At 30.0% G+C, this 15526-nt stretch overlaps 1 protein-coding gene across 5 annotated transcripts in view; it reads right to left on the bottom strand.

The window, feature by feature from the left end:
• LOC118202991 (DNA mismatch repair protein Msh3-like) overlaps positions 1 to 15526 on the bottom strand; it is a 90217-nt gene that overhangs the window by 52657 nt on the left and 22034 nt on the right. For all 5 annotated transcript variants that reach the window (XM_035375227.2, XM_035375230.2, XM_035375226.2 and 2 more), the window contains 4 exons: positions 14771 to 14962; positions 14192 to 14324; positions 12267 to 12454; positions 9199 to 9367 (listed from right to left, as the gene is read on the bottom strand). In XM_035375227.2, the coding sequence (XP_035231118.1) occupies positions 9199 to 9367; positions 12267 to 12454; positions 14192 to 14324; positions 14771 to 14962 (682 nt within the window). The remainder of the gene's footprint in view (positions 1 to 9198; positions 9368 to 12266; positions 12455 to 14191; positions 14325 to 14770; positions 14963 to 15526) is intronic.

The following is a 15526-nucleotide window of genomic DNA, read 5'->3' as shown; positions in this document are numbered from 1 at the left end:
CTTTAAACTGGCAAAATTTATTGTCATAATAATATACCCTGAGCTGAGATAAAATTTGGAGCCATATTTAGAAAGTATAAACGTACTAAAAGAGAGACAGGCTTTTTATACTTTTTCATATATATATAGAGAGAGAGAAAGTACGAAGTTTAAAACCTATTTTACACAAGGACCAAAAAAATGAAATTCAAACCTATAAATTTCAAAATATCCTATAAATATACAAAATAAGAATTAAAGAAATGTGAAATTAAAACCTAAAAATATATATGAAACCAGAAAAATAAATAAAGAAGAGGGATTCAATTAAATCTGATGTAATGTTATCAAGAGACATCAGACTCAATTACAGTCCCCCCTCCACTTGAAAACTCTTGCATTTCTGTATTCAAAGTCAGAAGATGAACTATTCTAAAGTTTTTTAATTCATAACAGTTCATCTGAATTCAAAACTTTTGGATGGATGGATATACTTTACGAAAAACTGAAAATATTCAACATTAAATGAAATTCAATTTTCCATAAAGTATTTTTCTACCATATATTTTTTCATCAATTAATAATATATAAACATCAGAGAAAATCTAACTAATTTATATACAATAAATGCTAATTTAAAAATATAACAGTCCACTACCTTATGAACAATTCTGTAAATGGAATAAGTAATATCCTAGCAATAAAATATAATTTTTTTAACTAATATGATAATTATTATTTGTATTCTTATCTGTATTTATATTTATTTTTATTTGTATTTTTATTAAATTTTTTTTAAAAAAATGAAATAAATGGACTGTAAAAATAAATGGTCACTATATCTTTCAAACTGATTCATTATTTATTACTAATAAATTACTAAATGATTAAAATTTTTAACAATGAGAGATGCATGAGTTTCAAAAATCGATTATGATTATTTGACTTCTAATAAATGAGATTTATTAATAGTAATGAATTACAGAAATATCAGTAAATTTCAAACTTGTCAACTGATTGAAATACACTGCTGTCAACCGTAAATGCAACACCCTGAAGGAAGCATGCAAATAACATGAAATTTACAACATGCATTAGCGGAGGTGAGATATGCAAATGATTAGAACTGCAGTGCAGACGCACATCACGCGCGCCTGTGACACCACTTCAAAGCGCTATTTAAGGCTTGGAGTTTTCGACGATTTCAAGTTCAGCAATTGCGTTTTTCTTGTTTTTTCAGAAAAATGATCAATTATGCCTCTTAGTAAACAGCAATCATCGTTTGATCAAGTATCCAAGTTTGACAGAGGAAAGATAGTGGCCTACAATGAGTGTGGATTATCTTTCAGGGAAATCGGTAGTCGTGATGGATGAAACCAAACAACTGTAATGTGGATATGTGACCGTTGGATGCAGGAGGGTACAACAGACCGACATGTTCGATCGCATCCACCTCAGTGCACCACTCCACGTGATGACAAGAACATTGTGCACATGGCAGTGACGGATCGCTCAGTCACAGCACGAACCATAGCACAGCACGTTCAGTCTGTAATGCATCATGCAGTGTCTGCGCATACCATTCAACACTGTTTACAGCAAAATGGTCTGTCCGCAAAGATGTCCATTGCTTCGTCTACCCTTGACACAGAACCAGACGATTGTGCCACCAATGGTGCAATGAAAGAAGGATGTGGATGGCAAAATGGAATGAAATTGTCTTTACTGATGAGTCACACTTCTGTCTGCAACACCATGACAGTCGGATTCGAGTCTGGAGACACCGTGGACAGAGGATGCTGAACAGCTGCATTATGCACTGCCACACTGGTCCTGCACCGGGTATTATGGTATGGAGCAGTCTTGGATATCACTTCTTGCACTCCTCTAGTACGCATTGCCAGTACTTTAAACAGCCAGCGCTACATCTCCGAGGTGTTGGAACCAGTTGTCCTTCTTTACCTTCAGGGTTTGCTCACAGCCATATTTCAACAGGATAATGCGCGACCACATGTGGCACGCATTGTCCAAGGGTTCTTCATCAATCACCAGATTGAATTGCTTCCTTGGCCGGCTTGCTCTCTGGACCTTTCGCCGATAGAAAACATGTTGTCCATGGTTGCTGAACGATTAACCCAGATTACATCACAAGCTGCCATACCAGATCAACTTTGGCAACGTGTGGAAGCTGCTTGGACTGCTGTACCCCAAGAACACATCCAAAGTCTCTTTGAATCAATGCCGAGACGTGTGACAGCAGTGATCTCCAACAACGGCAGCTACTCTGGCTACTGATTCTAGAAGGAACCACACTTCACAGAAGTCTATAAATTTAATCATTTGATACTTGGTCAGCATGTTATCTACTAAATAAATTTTGTTGTGATATCTCTTGTCTTTCTTGGTGTTGCAATTTGGGTGCCCAGCAGTGTAGCTACCTATAAAATACTTTTATATGTAATTTATAATTGTATAACTTACTGTTAGGTGCTAAGATTTTTTAACAAGATATTACATTACTACTATTATTATTATATTATAGTGTAACAATATTTCAAGACTGAGGGTTTCTTCACCAAATAGTATTTTTTAATTTATTAGTATTAAAAAAACAATTGTTTATCTAAAAACTAAAAAACTTGTAAATATAAGAAACAACTGTGTATAGTATACTAGTTATCAATTTTATTTGCAAAAGAAATGTTTATTATTTCTATTTTCTATAATATCATTAAATTGCGGGTTAAACATTTGTCTTGCTTTATAAAAGTGCTGATTATACCACACTTAATATATTATCTGACAATCATACGCATAAATGATATGTGAATTTATATGTTGATATCCTTCTATTCATTTGCATAGCCAGAGGAAAATTTAGTAAAATTTTGCAGTTAATTATTGGTTACCTAATATTTTTGCTTTGAAAATAGTGTTGACAATTTCATAAAGATTATTCAAAAACGTAAGCGGCCATATAAATAAATAATCGTAAAAATGTTTTTTTTACGTAAATATATTTCTCCAATAATAAATAATGTATAACCTAGTAATAAATAATAAATAATCTTTGGATTTGTTCAAACAGGAAAATTCAATCATTCCGTTATCAGAACTTGATACACAAATCTTCCAGTTGCCAGCTGAATATGCTAACCACTTACACCATGAGAGCATGCATGGGTGAATTTGATAATTCTTTAGATTTGTCCTACTTAAAGGGTAAGTGGGAAAAGCCATTAGTTCTATTTGACTAAATCTGACTCAATTTAGTTTGGGTGCAACGATTAAGTTATATTTTTGGTAATATCCATAATGTGAGAAATCAATGCACTTATGCTGAAAATAAACCATTAACCGTTCAATTGCCAGATAGATAGGATAACTACTTATTCAATGTATAGAAGGATGCAATAATTCCTTGGAATTATTAATATATAAGATCACATGAACAAATATGTCATACAAAAAATTTCCTTGAAATAACTTATGTAGAACAATACTATACATTATTAAATTAAATGAATTTTATATACCTTTTCATAAGTAATACACTCTTAGACAAAAAAAAAAAAAAAAAAAAAAAAAAGATGCAACAAGAAGGAGTTATCCAAATGGGACGAAAATCGGTAGAAGTGATGTACATGTCCAGAAAAAACAAATAAGTACAGTTTGAGAAAAATTGGATGATTGATTGGAGTGATGGAGCTTCACAAAGTGAAAAAGTCAGTAACATGTTTGTCCACCTCTGGCCCTTATGCAAGCAGTTATTCGGCTTGGCATCGATTGATAGAAGTTGCAAATGTCCTCCTGAGGGATATACTCCCAAATTCTGTCCAACTGATGCGTTAGATCGTCAACATCCCGAGCTAGTTGGAGAGTCTTGCCCATAATGTTCCAAACATGCTCAATAGGAGAGAGATCTGGCGACCTTGTTGGCCAAGGTAATGTTCGGCAAGCAGTAGAAACATGTGCAGTGTGGAGGCAGGCATTATCTTGCTGAAATGTAAGCCCAGGGTGACGTGACATGAAGGGCAACACAACGGGCCTTAGAACTTCGTCAACATACCGCAGTGCAACGGATGACAACCAAAGGGGTCCTACTACGAAATAAAATGGTACTTCAGACCATTGCTTCTGGTTGTCAGCCTGTCTGCCGGAAGACAGGTTGGTATCACACTGCTGTTCGGGGCATCTCCAGATTTGCCTTCACTGGTAATCGGGGCTCAGTTCATCACTGAAGATTATTCTACTCCAGTCAGTGACATTCCAGTGCAAATGACCCCAACACCGCTGCAAACGGGCTTGATGTTGTACAGAGATCAAAGGTAGTCGGCGCAAGAGGCGGGCACCGTGACCTCAACCCCTTTCTGTGAGCTGTCTAAATGGTGACAGCTCACAGAATTGAAGTCACTGAAGCACTAGTTGCAAGTACAATTGATGATAATGATGCATCTGGGGCTGTGAGTGCCGCTCTAGCAATTGCTCGGTCTTAACGTTCTGTCATTTCTCTGGGCCTATAGCTTCCTTCTCGACACTGTGTGCGGCCATGGTTCACTCATTCCTGCCAACATTGTCTAATAGTGGCATCACTCCTGCTCAAATGTCGAGCTATTCGCCAATAAGACCAACCGGCTTCTTTGAGCCTAACTACATGACCTCTCTCAAATTCTGACATCTGCGCATATCGTTCGTGCACCTGTATGAGAGGCATAGTTACAGTCTACCAGAGTACACAGAATGAAATTCGGGAAGAATTTATAACCTGGAATCGTAATTTCTCCTCTTAAATATCCTGCCAGTTGCGCAGATCAGATGTGCTGTAGCGATAACCATTCATTCATTGGCAGCCAAAATGTAAAATTTTGCATTTTCCATCGAAACCTGTGTGCATATCAATGTGTATCCAATTTGCTTTATATCTTCTTGGTGCGTCGTGGTGCTTTTTTTTTTTTTTTTTTTGTCTAAGAGAGTATATAATTGTCATAATTTCAGGTACTTTCTGCCTTACTGTGTTTTGCTTGTGGATCATATTAGTAGTCCACAGCAAATGATTTTTGCCTGGCAGTCAGTCAGCCTACTGTTAGCATAGCAGTTTCTAATGTTATGTGGAAGGTCAGTCTTTTTAAACTTTAACAGTTTATTTTAAAATACAATCTCCAGAATAAAGCTTCAGATATTGCAATACTATTTCCAATTTTTCTTATGACTGCTGTAAACACTGCTGACTGTGAGAAGAGTTTTCTAAATAAAATTTAAAAAAATTAGAAAGTATTTTAGAATAATAAATATTTGTTTTGCATTGAAGAAATATTTAAGAATTATAAATGTTTGCAGATTTAAGAAATTTTTCTTCATTTCTGCCTACATTACAAAAACTGGAACAATCAATAGACTTTTACAATGCCATTGAGGGTTTGAGAATTAAAAAAACAAGCAAAATAATACTGTAATTTTAAAATATTGGAAAAAAATTTTTTTTCTTTAAAATAAACATAAATTTATTTCCCTATATGCCATTTTGACATTTTTTTTTTAGTTATTTGTTTGTATATCAAGATGGGTGGTAAATTCGGTGAGCAGCCATTAGCAGCAAAAGCTACGCCACTGAGCTCTACAGCAAAACAATGGGGGCAAAACATTCCTAAAATTTTGGCTGCCACACACTTAAATAAATATTCCTAGAACTTTAGCTGTCACATACTGTAAATTATGACCATAACTGGTCTAAAGGTGGCTGAAGGCTTGTCCCCTCTCTATGAAGTGAAATGGACCCAACAGTAAATGATACTGGTTTTTTTTTTTTTTTAGTCAATATTGTTTGCACAATAGATAAGATGCAGAATAGGCATCCTGTGATGAGAGGGAAAAAAAATTGCCAAACAATCCTATCCAGAAGTAATTCCTAATGAAAATACTTTTAGTGGAAACCATAACAAGAAATCTACAATTTACTGGGGTAGAGTTATTTTAAATCGCTATAAATGGGATTTATTCTAGAATGTTTTTTTTCCCCCATATGAAAAATAAATATGAGGAAATCGAAAGTAAGTACCATATATGCTAAAATATAAGATGCACCCCTTCTTGCAAAATGGCATGCATCATACATATCATCTAGATTAAATTATTTTTTTTTAACAAAGATAGCTGAAAACACACTAATGAGATCTTGAAATGCCTTTAAAAAATGGGATGTGTCTTATATGATAACAAATGTGATAATTGCACAAATTAGCTATTCAGAGTTAAAAACAGGCTGAAGAATACTGTTGCTATTTTAATTTGTAGGATTAATGTTAAAGCATTTGTAGTACTGATGCTTAAATTTGTAGAATTAATACTTGGTTATCGTGTAAATAAGATTTTATTTCATTTCACCCACTTTAACTCCATTAATTGATGTTTAATGGATGACCTGATTAAAAATGATTTGAATTACAATTTGAGTTTAAAAGTTCTTTATTTCAGAGGAAATTTCTAAAAATATTTTGGATATTATGTATGAGTACTATTTTAGCATAAAACATTATCAGTTATTTCTGAATCTTTTTTGTATGCAATTTGGTGCTATGATTTTAACATAGAAAATATATCTGATAGGAAGCTGGCACAAGGATAGTTCCAGGCAGATGGCACAAAATGGCACCTTTCTAAGGTACGTTTTTTGATAGCTTAATATATTTATCATACTAATTTTCATGCAGATTGTGGAACAGCTAGGCACTGTGGAACTGGCACATCCATCACCAGCTGAGATTCTCATTCGAAGATTTTCCATATGCTGGTGAAATTATGCTTGCTTAAAGATGACATATTGCAGTACAAAATGTTTACTTCAATTTAATTTCATTCTCATGGTTTCAGTGCATGGTTTTTTTCCTGGTTAAGTCTATTGACAATTTATTTTATATACTGGCAATTTCTTAGATCTTATGAAGGGAAGCAATGAAAATGTCAAGTGCAAGTCACATATTACAAATCAATGTGGTAAATGTAGTGTTGAACTCCGTGTAGAATAATTTGTATAGTGGCATAAAAATAATTGTAACAGCCAAATTTCCTAAATAAAGATCTAAATAATTTTTTAATAAAAAATAGGATTACTAACAATAATTGATTCTTTTGGGGAAAATATGTTTAAAAAATTTGGCATTCAACATATTAACAATTTAAAATTTTATATACTTTTCAGAGAAGCCAAACTTAGCAAATCAAGAAAGAATGGAGGCAAACTATTGAAGAATTTGACATTTGATTCTTCTTGTGGCAAATTATATATACATTACATCATGCGCTACAAGTGATCTTCCATGTGGGCAGGAACATGCTGATGAAAAGAAGATTTTTATAATTTGGTTCTATGATTTTAACAAAGATCATAGAAAATGTATCTGATAGGGAACTAGCATGAGGATACTTCCAGGAAGATGGCACAAAATGTTACAACTTTCTAAAGTACATTTTTGATAGCATAATATAATAATTATCATACAGACTGTAGAACAGCTAGGCACTTTGGCACAATAGCACATCTATCAAAACAGAGAAATATACTACACATCTCAAGAATATAATAATTTTTTTAATGATTGCAGAATCAACAAGAATCTGCAGTTACTGTGATCATCCTACTTAAACAATGCAACTTTTTTTTCAAGTGTCATTTTGAGATGATGATTTTCATAAGAATACATTGACAGTCAAAACTTTTGCAAGAACAGTATTATGGAATCAAAACATGTGATTGCATAACCCTATGTCGAGTTATTAATAATAATATCTGGTGTAATATCAACATGTGCCTAATGAAGGACTTTCAGTATTATGTGATACATCAGTATTCGATATCAGAAGAGGTAAATTTCAACATGTTCTCAACAATAATTTCTGTCTATTCATTTCTAGTCAACAAAATTCTGGGCTCAATTCCCTATGAATCATTTTGTTCAATTTTTCTGATGTTTGTATATACTAAGCATTATACTAATTTATAAGGTTGATATTATTATTTTACATAACTAGTTACTGTATGACTTAAATCTTTACTGTCACTTTTCTTTTCCATTTCCCTACCAGAAAACAAAGCAGGTTTAAATGTATTTAAAAGGTTAATATTATTATTTTACATAGCCAGTTACTTTATGACTTAGATCTTTACTGTCACTTTTCTTTTCCATTTCCCTACCAGAAAGCAAATCAGGTTTAAGTGTATTTAAGGGCAGGTTTTGAGATTGTAAGAAAGAATGTGTTTCTGCCTTTTGAGGCCATGTTGCTTTGTTCATAGCCAACTCTGATACAATTTAATTTTTTGGCTTTGCAATATAATTGTTGACATTTAAATGGTAATGCTGGTGAGAAGTTTGAGCCAACTTCAAGTTAAGACAATTGTGTAGATTTTGATTATTAAACTTAGTTTAAATCTTGAAACTGACTGTTACTTTAAGTTACATCACTCTAAGTGTTTGGCTGATTATTGTCCAGCACAAGACACATATTTATGTTCCATTTTGATTTCATAAAAAGGTTTGTTAAACCTTCTTAAAACTCTACATTTCCTTTTCAGACATATCTATAATTCGCTCTACATCTGCACAGTGTCTGGATTTAGTGAATGCTACCAAAGAACACCAAACTTGTTAAATTTTAAACTAACATAGTTAATCTTTGCTCTGGTCTTTTCCTCTCTGTATCTTAAAAATAATTAATAAATAAACCATTACCATTTTCATGAAAACTTATGGTATTGCAAATAACACACAAATTTAATTTCAACAGAAAAATGAAGTTTGCCAACATAACTTTTTTTTAAATTATTTTGCATTTGTGTGTGACTGAGGTTTTAACTATCTACTAATCTTCCTCTTTCATTTACAGTTTTCAGTTCATTAGAAATATGAAAAAAAAAAAAAAAATAGCAAGCACATCAAGCAATAACATCCTATATTACATACACATTATAAAGACATCTATTAACAGATATAATTAGTACTTATAAAATAAAATAAAATTATTACCTAACTAAATTCAAAATAACACATCTACTTTAATGTTTTAATATTTGTCTCTCTCTTAAAGTACTTACTCTGATATATAAATATACACTACAATACAATATATATTCTAATACATACTACAAAATATGTATTTACACACTGCAAAGAATATCATCATATACAGTACTTGTATACAGCAGTCATATATATAAATAATATGTACCTTTTGTCCTGCAACAGTAACATATTTAAAGCCAGGTAAACAAAGAACTTTGCATATTTTAGGCCTCAAATCATCTAATTTCTTCTCAGCAAGGATGATCTCATGTTTACATCTTTCTAAATCAGGATACATAGAAGTGGAAAGGAAAATGTTGGCAAAGTCTCCTTCTCTGCCCAAAGTTTAAATTTTAAGACATAATTATCTTTAATTAAATGTACAAAACAATGAAAATTATATAAAATAATTAAAGCATAAATAATAGGTTGTGTGCTTTCCTGACTTATATTTATTCAAATTTAACTTCTTAATTATTCAAACACATATTAATTTATTAAAAACAACATTTAGTTAAAAACAAAATTTCCAGATTGCTTTTTTTTAGATAACTTCAATTTTAAACAATTTTTTATTTTTTTTTTATTTTCAAACATTTTTGAAATAATATCTTATTTATGTATTATTTTTAATGAGCCAGAATTTTGCAACTGATTTAAAAAGACTATGTAATTATGTCAAATACTGGTTTTATAAAAGCAAAATATCTATCTCAAAATAACTAAATATTTTACTAAGGGTGTCAAATTCTTAATTTCTATTCATCTTTGAAGATTTGTAATTATACGTTTAAGCAACAATTATTAGCATGATGCAACATTAAACTGTTTTCTAATATAAGCTATAAAACAAAAGAGGTGTGTCAGATCAAATAAACAACAAAATTATAACATTAGAAATGAACATAAAACTATATTCATGATACAACATCTGATTAGTAGATTCACATTTCTATCATTAATATATGTTATTATTCATGGAATAAAGATAAATTTACTAATTCTTTTTTATCCTTTGGAGAAATGAAAAGAAGAAAATAAAATTTATGAATAATAAATTAAAGTGAAAAATGTTGTAGAAGTTATATCCATAAAGTCTTCAATGGTAGATTATATAAAATGAAATATATTTAGTGTTGTTAAATTAGGACCTCATATAAAAGACAAAAAAAAAAAAAAAAAGGCAGTTGATTTTAGCAGTAAAAAATACAGTAGAAACATCTTGAAGCTTTTAAAAAATAGAAGAAATACATTGGCTTTATCCAAAAATGTAGGAAACAATGGTAAAGTAAAAGATTAGCAGTAGTGTGTTAGCTGACAACAAGACAATTTCATAATTCTTAGGTAGAAAGATTTAATAAAGTAAACAAATATTTTTTTAATTGCCAGATATGATAAATGGTGAATTTCCATTAAATGTACTTCATTGCTATACAATTACCTCTCCTTCTTCAGAAAAAGTTAAATCCTAAAGATTCCAGCCTAAAAATTTAAATTGATGAAATTATATATACAGTATAAAGCCTTAGATCCGGACGTCCAATATCTGGAATGATCTAAAATCTGGACCTCAAAGCCACAAACAACGCTTTTTTACATGCTTTACGCATGCGCATTTTATCCCCCTCTCCCCCTCCCACCTCACGCATAATAAAACATGTGGAGAGTTCCGATTCTTAATTTCACTTTGCACTAAATAAAATACCTCGTTATTGAAGAAAGAATCATTTTAGCATAAATTAGTATCATAAATAATTTGGCTCTGTGGCTGCCAAATTGCCTGCTTGGCCTACATCTGAAACCGAAACATATTACATAGACACATTGTTGAATTTCCACCTACTAATATTTTATGTCCTTGACGCCAAGCTGGCGGATCATTATTTATTATATTTTTATATTATTATATTTTTATATGTTTATCAACACATGACAACTTGAGTAATGACTCATATAGCGATGCCTAAACAATTTGTTTTATGTTAGTAATTGAATAATGAAGAGAATGGTAACCTTTTATGTTGACATTATACTTGCCTATGATCACAGATTTAAATTAAATGTACTAAGAAATGTTAATGAGGGAAAATTTCTATCCATATGGTAAAAACATATTTTTGTTAATGATACTCATAGACCAAAAGGTTACATTTAGTGCTCTTTGAATTAAGAATAAATAATTTATTATTCACATAAACTCGTATGTGAATAATAAATTAATGAAGCAGTGTCAGGTCTCGTATGGCCGTAACGGGCCGCAGAATTTACGACCCGCAGAGATTGCATCAGGCAGTAAGATATCTAGCGCGGGACCTCCATAAGCCATATAAGTACATGAGGGAATTTATTTATTCAAGACTAAGATAAGATAGAAGCAAGATAAAACTTAGCGGAACAACTTGTCTTTAGTCGCCAATCTCATGATACATAGCCAAATATGTACAGTGAGCAACAGCTGAACTTTATGATGGTAGCCGCGAATTTTAAAGGTTTTCCAATATCACAAATCAAAGGTGAAATTTTCCTATTAACGAATTTTGTAAAGAAATGTGGAGAAGAGGTAATAAATGAAGTTTTTCATTGTGATGACAATGCTCCTCAATCATCAATCAATTAACAGATGGCAAAATTTCTAGTATGGTTCTAGATCCAGAAAATACCACTACCGATAGTGAAAAAAGTGACAGGTTACTGAAAACGAAAAAATTTCGATTGACAAATTAGTCGGAATTCTTGATATACCAATTACAGGACTTGGTATACCAATTACAGGACTACAGGTTGTTTCAATAGAGTTTCTACAGTTTTCTAAAACCGTAGCAACTATCTATCTAAAAAGGTTGATCTACTAATAATGTTGGTAATAATGAGAGCATAAGCCATAACTGGAAATTTATGTCTTGCCCCCAGTTAACACCAAAGTTTGAATAAAATGAGAAATTTAAGAAAATTATATTTATTTAATAAAAAGTGATTTTGTAATAATTTTGACAGACTTGAAAATAGCAATTTTGTTGGTGAATTGCTTAATTATTGATAAAAGAAATCTGATTAATATAAAATAACATAAATGGTCATAAAATTAGTTTGTAAAAATATAAATTAGCATGGTCACAAAATTATCTTTTTTGCTACCAAAGAAATAATACAGATTTTAAAAAGTAGTAAAAAGAAGTAACCGGCTTTGAAAAGCAAAAGTAAGATGAAGAAAGAAAAAAATTATACACAACATACTTGGCAGCCTTAGGGTTTATATTGTCATAATACTCTTTTATATCATCCAGTAATCTTGGAATATCCAATAAAATGTTTCTTAATTTTGGTTGTTTTACTTCAACAGTTATTTTATCAGTAATACCAAGAAATTCGGTTCTAATATTGTTCAGTGCTTGAATAAGCTTGAATAGATCATTGCAGCTACACTAAAAAATAAAATTATTCTCATTATTTTATGAATTAAATACTATTATACTATATTTTTAACTATAAACAATACAATGGATATAATCATATGAACTATTTTATTTCATTAAAGTACAAATTAATTATGTTTAGTAATAACATATAATAGTAAAATATTTAAGCCTCATTCCATTTCCTCATACTTTATAACACTAACATTAGCATTTCATTAGCTCAAAACTGAATTCAATTCAAATAATATTTGACATTTAGGATGAAGAAAATTTCATATATTTGGCATTCATAACAAAGAAAGTTTCATAGCTGAGCAAAAATGCTTTTGCTAGGCATTTGAATATCTTGTACACATTTTTCCTCTATACAAAGAAAAAGCTCATTAAGAAATGCAAGAATATTAAAAACATTAATATTCAAGATAATAAACATGAAGAAAAATCAATAATACGGAAGTCACATATGTAAGAGTAATGAAAAGCCAAAATATTGAAAATTATTTAAATGAATTTTAATATCACTGACAACTTGACTTTTTGAAAGGGGATCGTAACTAAATGATATCTCTCTGAAACACTTATGGACTAGTCATTCCAATTTTCAAAAATGGATCAAATAAAGTAGATTTTCTGAATGTGATAATTCTGGTTATAGTAAGTACAAAAAACTTAAATTTTTGTAAATTTCTCACAGAAAATACTTTAGCGAAAGATTGTTTTTAATAGTTGAATTAGCGAAACAAAACAAAAGCTCATTCTCATGTGGCTGGATGAAATCTGAAAGGGAAAACTGAGCATCATGTTTAAATATTATAAAAGGCAGTATATGTAAATTTTATGTAAATACACTTTCAAATGCAGATTTCTAAAACATAGCTTTCATTCCACAAAAATATGAAGATATAAATGTAGGATTATAATTTCCTTTTGAAGAAATATTAAATTTCAAATTTTTGATCAACCAAAATTCATGTTTCAGAACTTTCTCTATGCTACAGAATCTTTCCCTCCTTCCCTTAAAAAAAAAAAATAAATAAATAAATAATAAATTAGCAAGCCAAAAATAGTTTATTATTTAAAACTTTGTCTACAAATACAAATAGCCTATTTTATTCTTTTTTATTTTTATTGCATTAAAAAACATCACATGACAGAAAGTCTCATAGAGTGATAGATTACCTCATTCGATTCCTTTCTTAAATAAAAACTATAGATTATAAATTATTAAAAATATATTTAGTCCACCAATCTTTTTAAAATATCAAGTGTACAATAATTCAGTCAATGAATTTCTTACATGCTGTATATTAAATTAACTGACACATGCAGTTTAACTGCCTTGTCACATAACCTCTTTAGAAGACAATCTTATAGATTCGTACCAATTAAATAAAAACAATTAAAACTTTTCATGCTATGAATGGTGATTAACATGCTGCATACTTTGTATATTAGTGGTCTAGCTATGTTTCATTTCAGTTAATGAATAAGCATCTTTCAGTTACTGAATAGGCATCTTTTAGTAGAAGGCATTTGGTACCCTACAAAATGGGGTAATACTCATCGATTCCCAGCTAACATATAAGCCATATCATATTTGACCTCACAGTAAAGATAATTTTTAGAGATAATTCAGAAAATTAAAATAGCTGAAGTTTTGATAAAAAAGAGAGTTTAAAATAATCAGAATAAAAACCATTTATAATTTATCTTAAAGTTGAAAGTAGAAAGGCTTATCCTTACCCTATGATAAAATGCCCCACATAAAATCTGCTCTAAATCAGGTAATTTGCTAAGCACATTTTGAATTATTCTGAAAATAACAGATTCTGAATGCATAAGTTCAGTCACAATGTTCAACCTATCTTCTATACACCTAATATAAATAATAATATCATTAGACATTATAAATTTTATATAATTTTTCATTTATTAAATTTATTAATTTATTAAATATTATAATACAGAATGAATCACATGTATCACATGAATGAGATTTTCCTACCAATACATTTGTATGTATTAGATCAGTTTACATTACTTTCTTAAATGCAGTTGGGGTTATTTTAGTCAGAATATATTTTTTTTCCCTTTTCTTATAGACTCTACCCTTATACAATACTCATGATAGAAAAATATTTATGTCAAATATGATAGAAGAATTCCATAACAAATTAAAAAAATAAATACAGTATTTCATTATTTTAGTCTTTCTTATTAAAGCACAGATGATAATTATGTTATTTTAGTTTTTTTTTTTTTTTTTTGATAGATAATTTAAAGCAATAAAGTTTAATTCTTAACATAAACAAAATCACTTACTGCAAATTTTTTAGAGGCTTTGCAATCCATAATTTTAGCATTCTCTCCCCAAATTTTGTTAAGGTTTTGTTCAGAATCCATAAAAGGCTTCCATGTTCAGTATAGTTTGAATTACTTTTGAGAACTTCTAAACCTTTTAAAGTAGCTGCATTCAGAACCATACACTCATTTGTTGAAAATTCTTTCATATTTCTGTAAATAATATTTTACAAAAATTTAAATAACATACTAACAACAACACACACACTCTGAATGAAATTTATATAATTTATTTGATTGGTAGATATACACATCTCTCTGATTTTGCTGGCAGAGAGAAAACCTAAAATAATATTACAACTTGGAATGTAAATCGTAACTGCATATATTTGAATACAATTTAAAAACCATTTCAAATATAAAACAGTTAATAAAAAATTTGAATTTTTTTTTTAATCAGAAAAGAAAGAGTTTAAAAAAGAAAGAATTAATTAATTATTAATATCATAACAGAAATGAAGAAAATTCAGTTTAAACTGCAAATGTAATTTGCCTGGCATTTTTTAACACTAATTCTTTTTTCAAAATAATAAAACAATATTTATTCCATAAAATTTATCCAAATATTTGATATCAAAATCATAAATTTTATGTTCATTACCAGATGAAGTAGATTCATTTTCATACTCATGAAAGTTTAACTGGTATAATTATTTTATAGTTTTATTCTATTTTTTCTAAAAATCTTGAAAAAAATTTTCATAAATTATAATTATC

This window comes from Stegodyphus dumicola, chromosome 2 (assembly GCF_044657685.1).
Source record: "Stegodyphus dumicola isolate Sdum_Otavi_A_Nest chromosome 2, ASM4465768v1".
Classification (NCBI taxonomy): Eukaryota; Metazoa; Arthropoda; class Arachnida; order Araneae; family Eresidae; genus Stegodyphus; species Stegodyphus dumicola.
The sequence above is the reverse complement of the archived record's forward strand: the minus strand, read 5'-3'. Positions and strand labels throughout refer to the sequence as shown.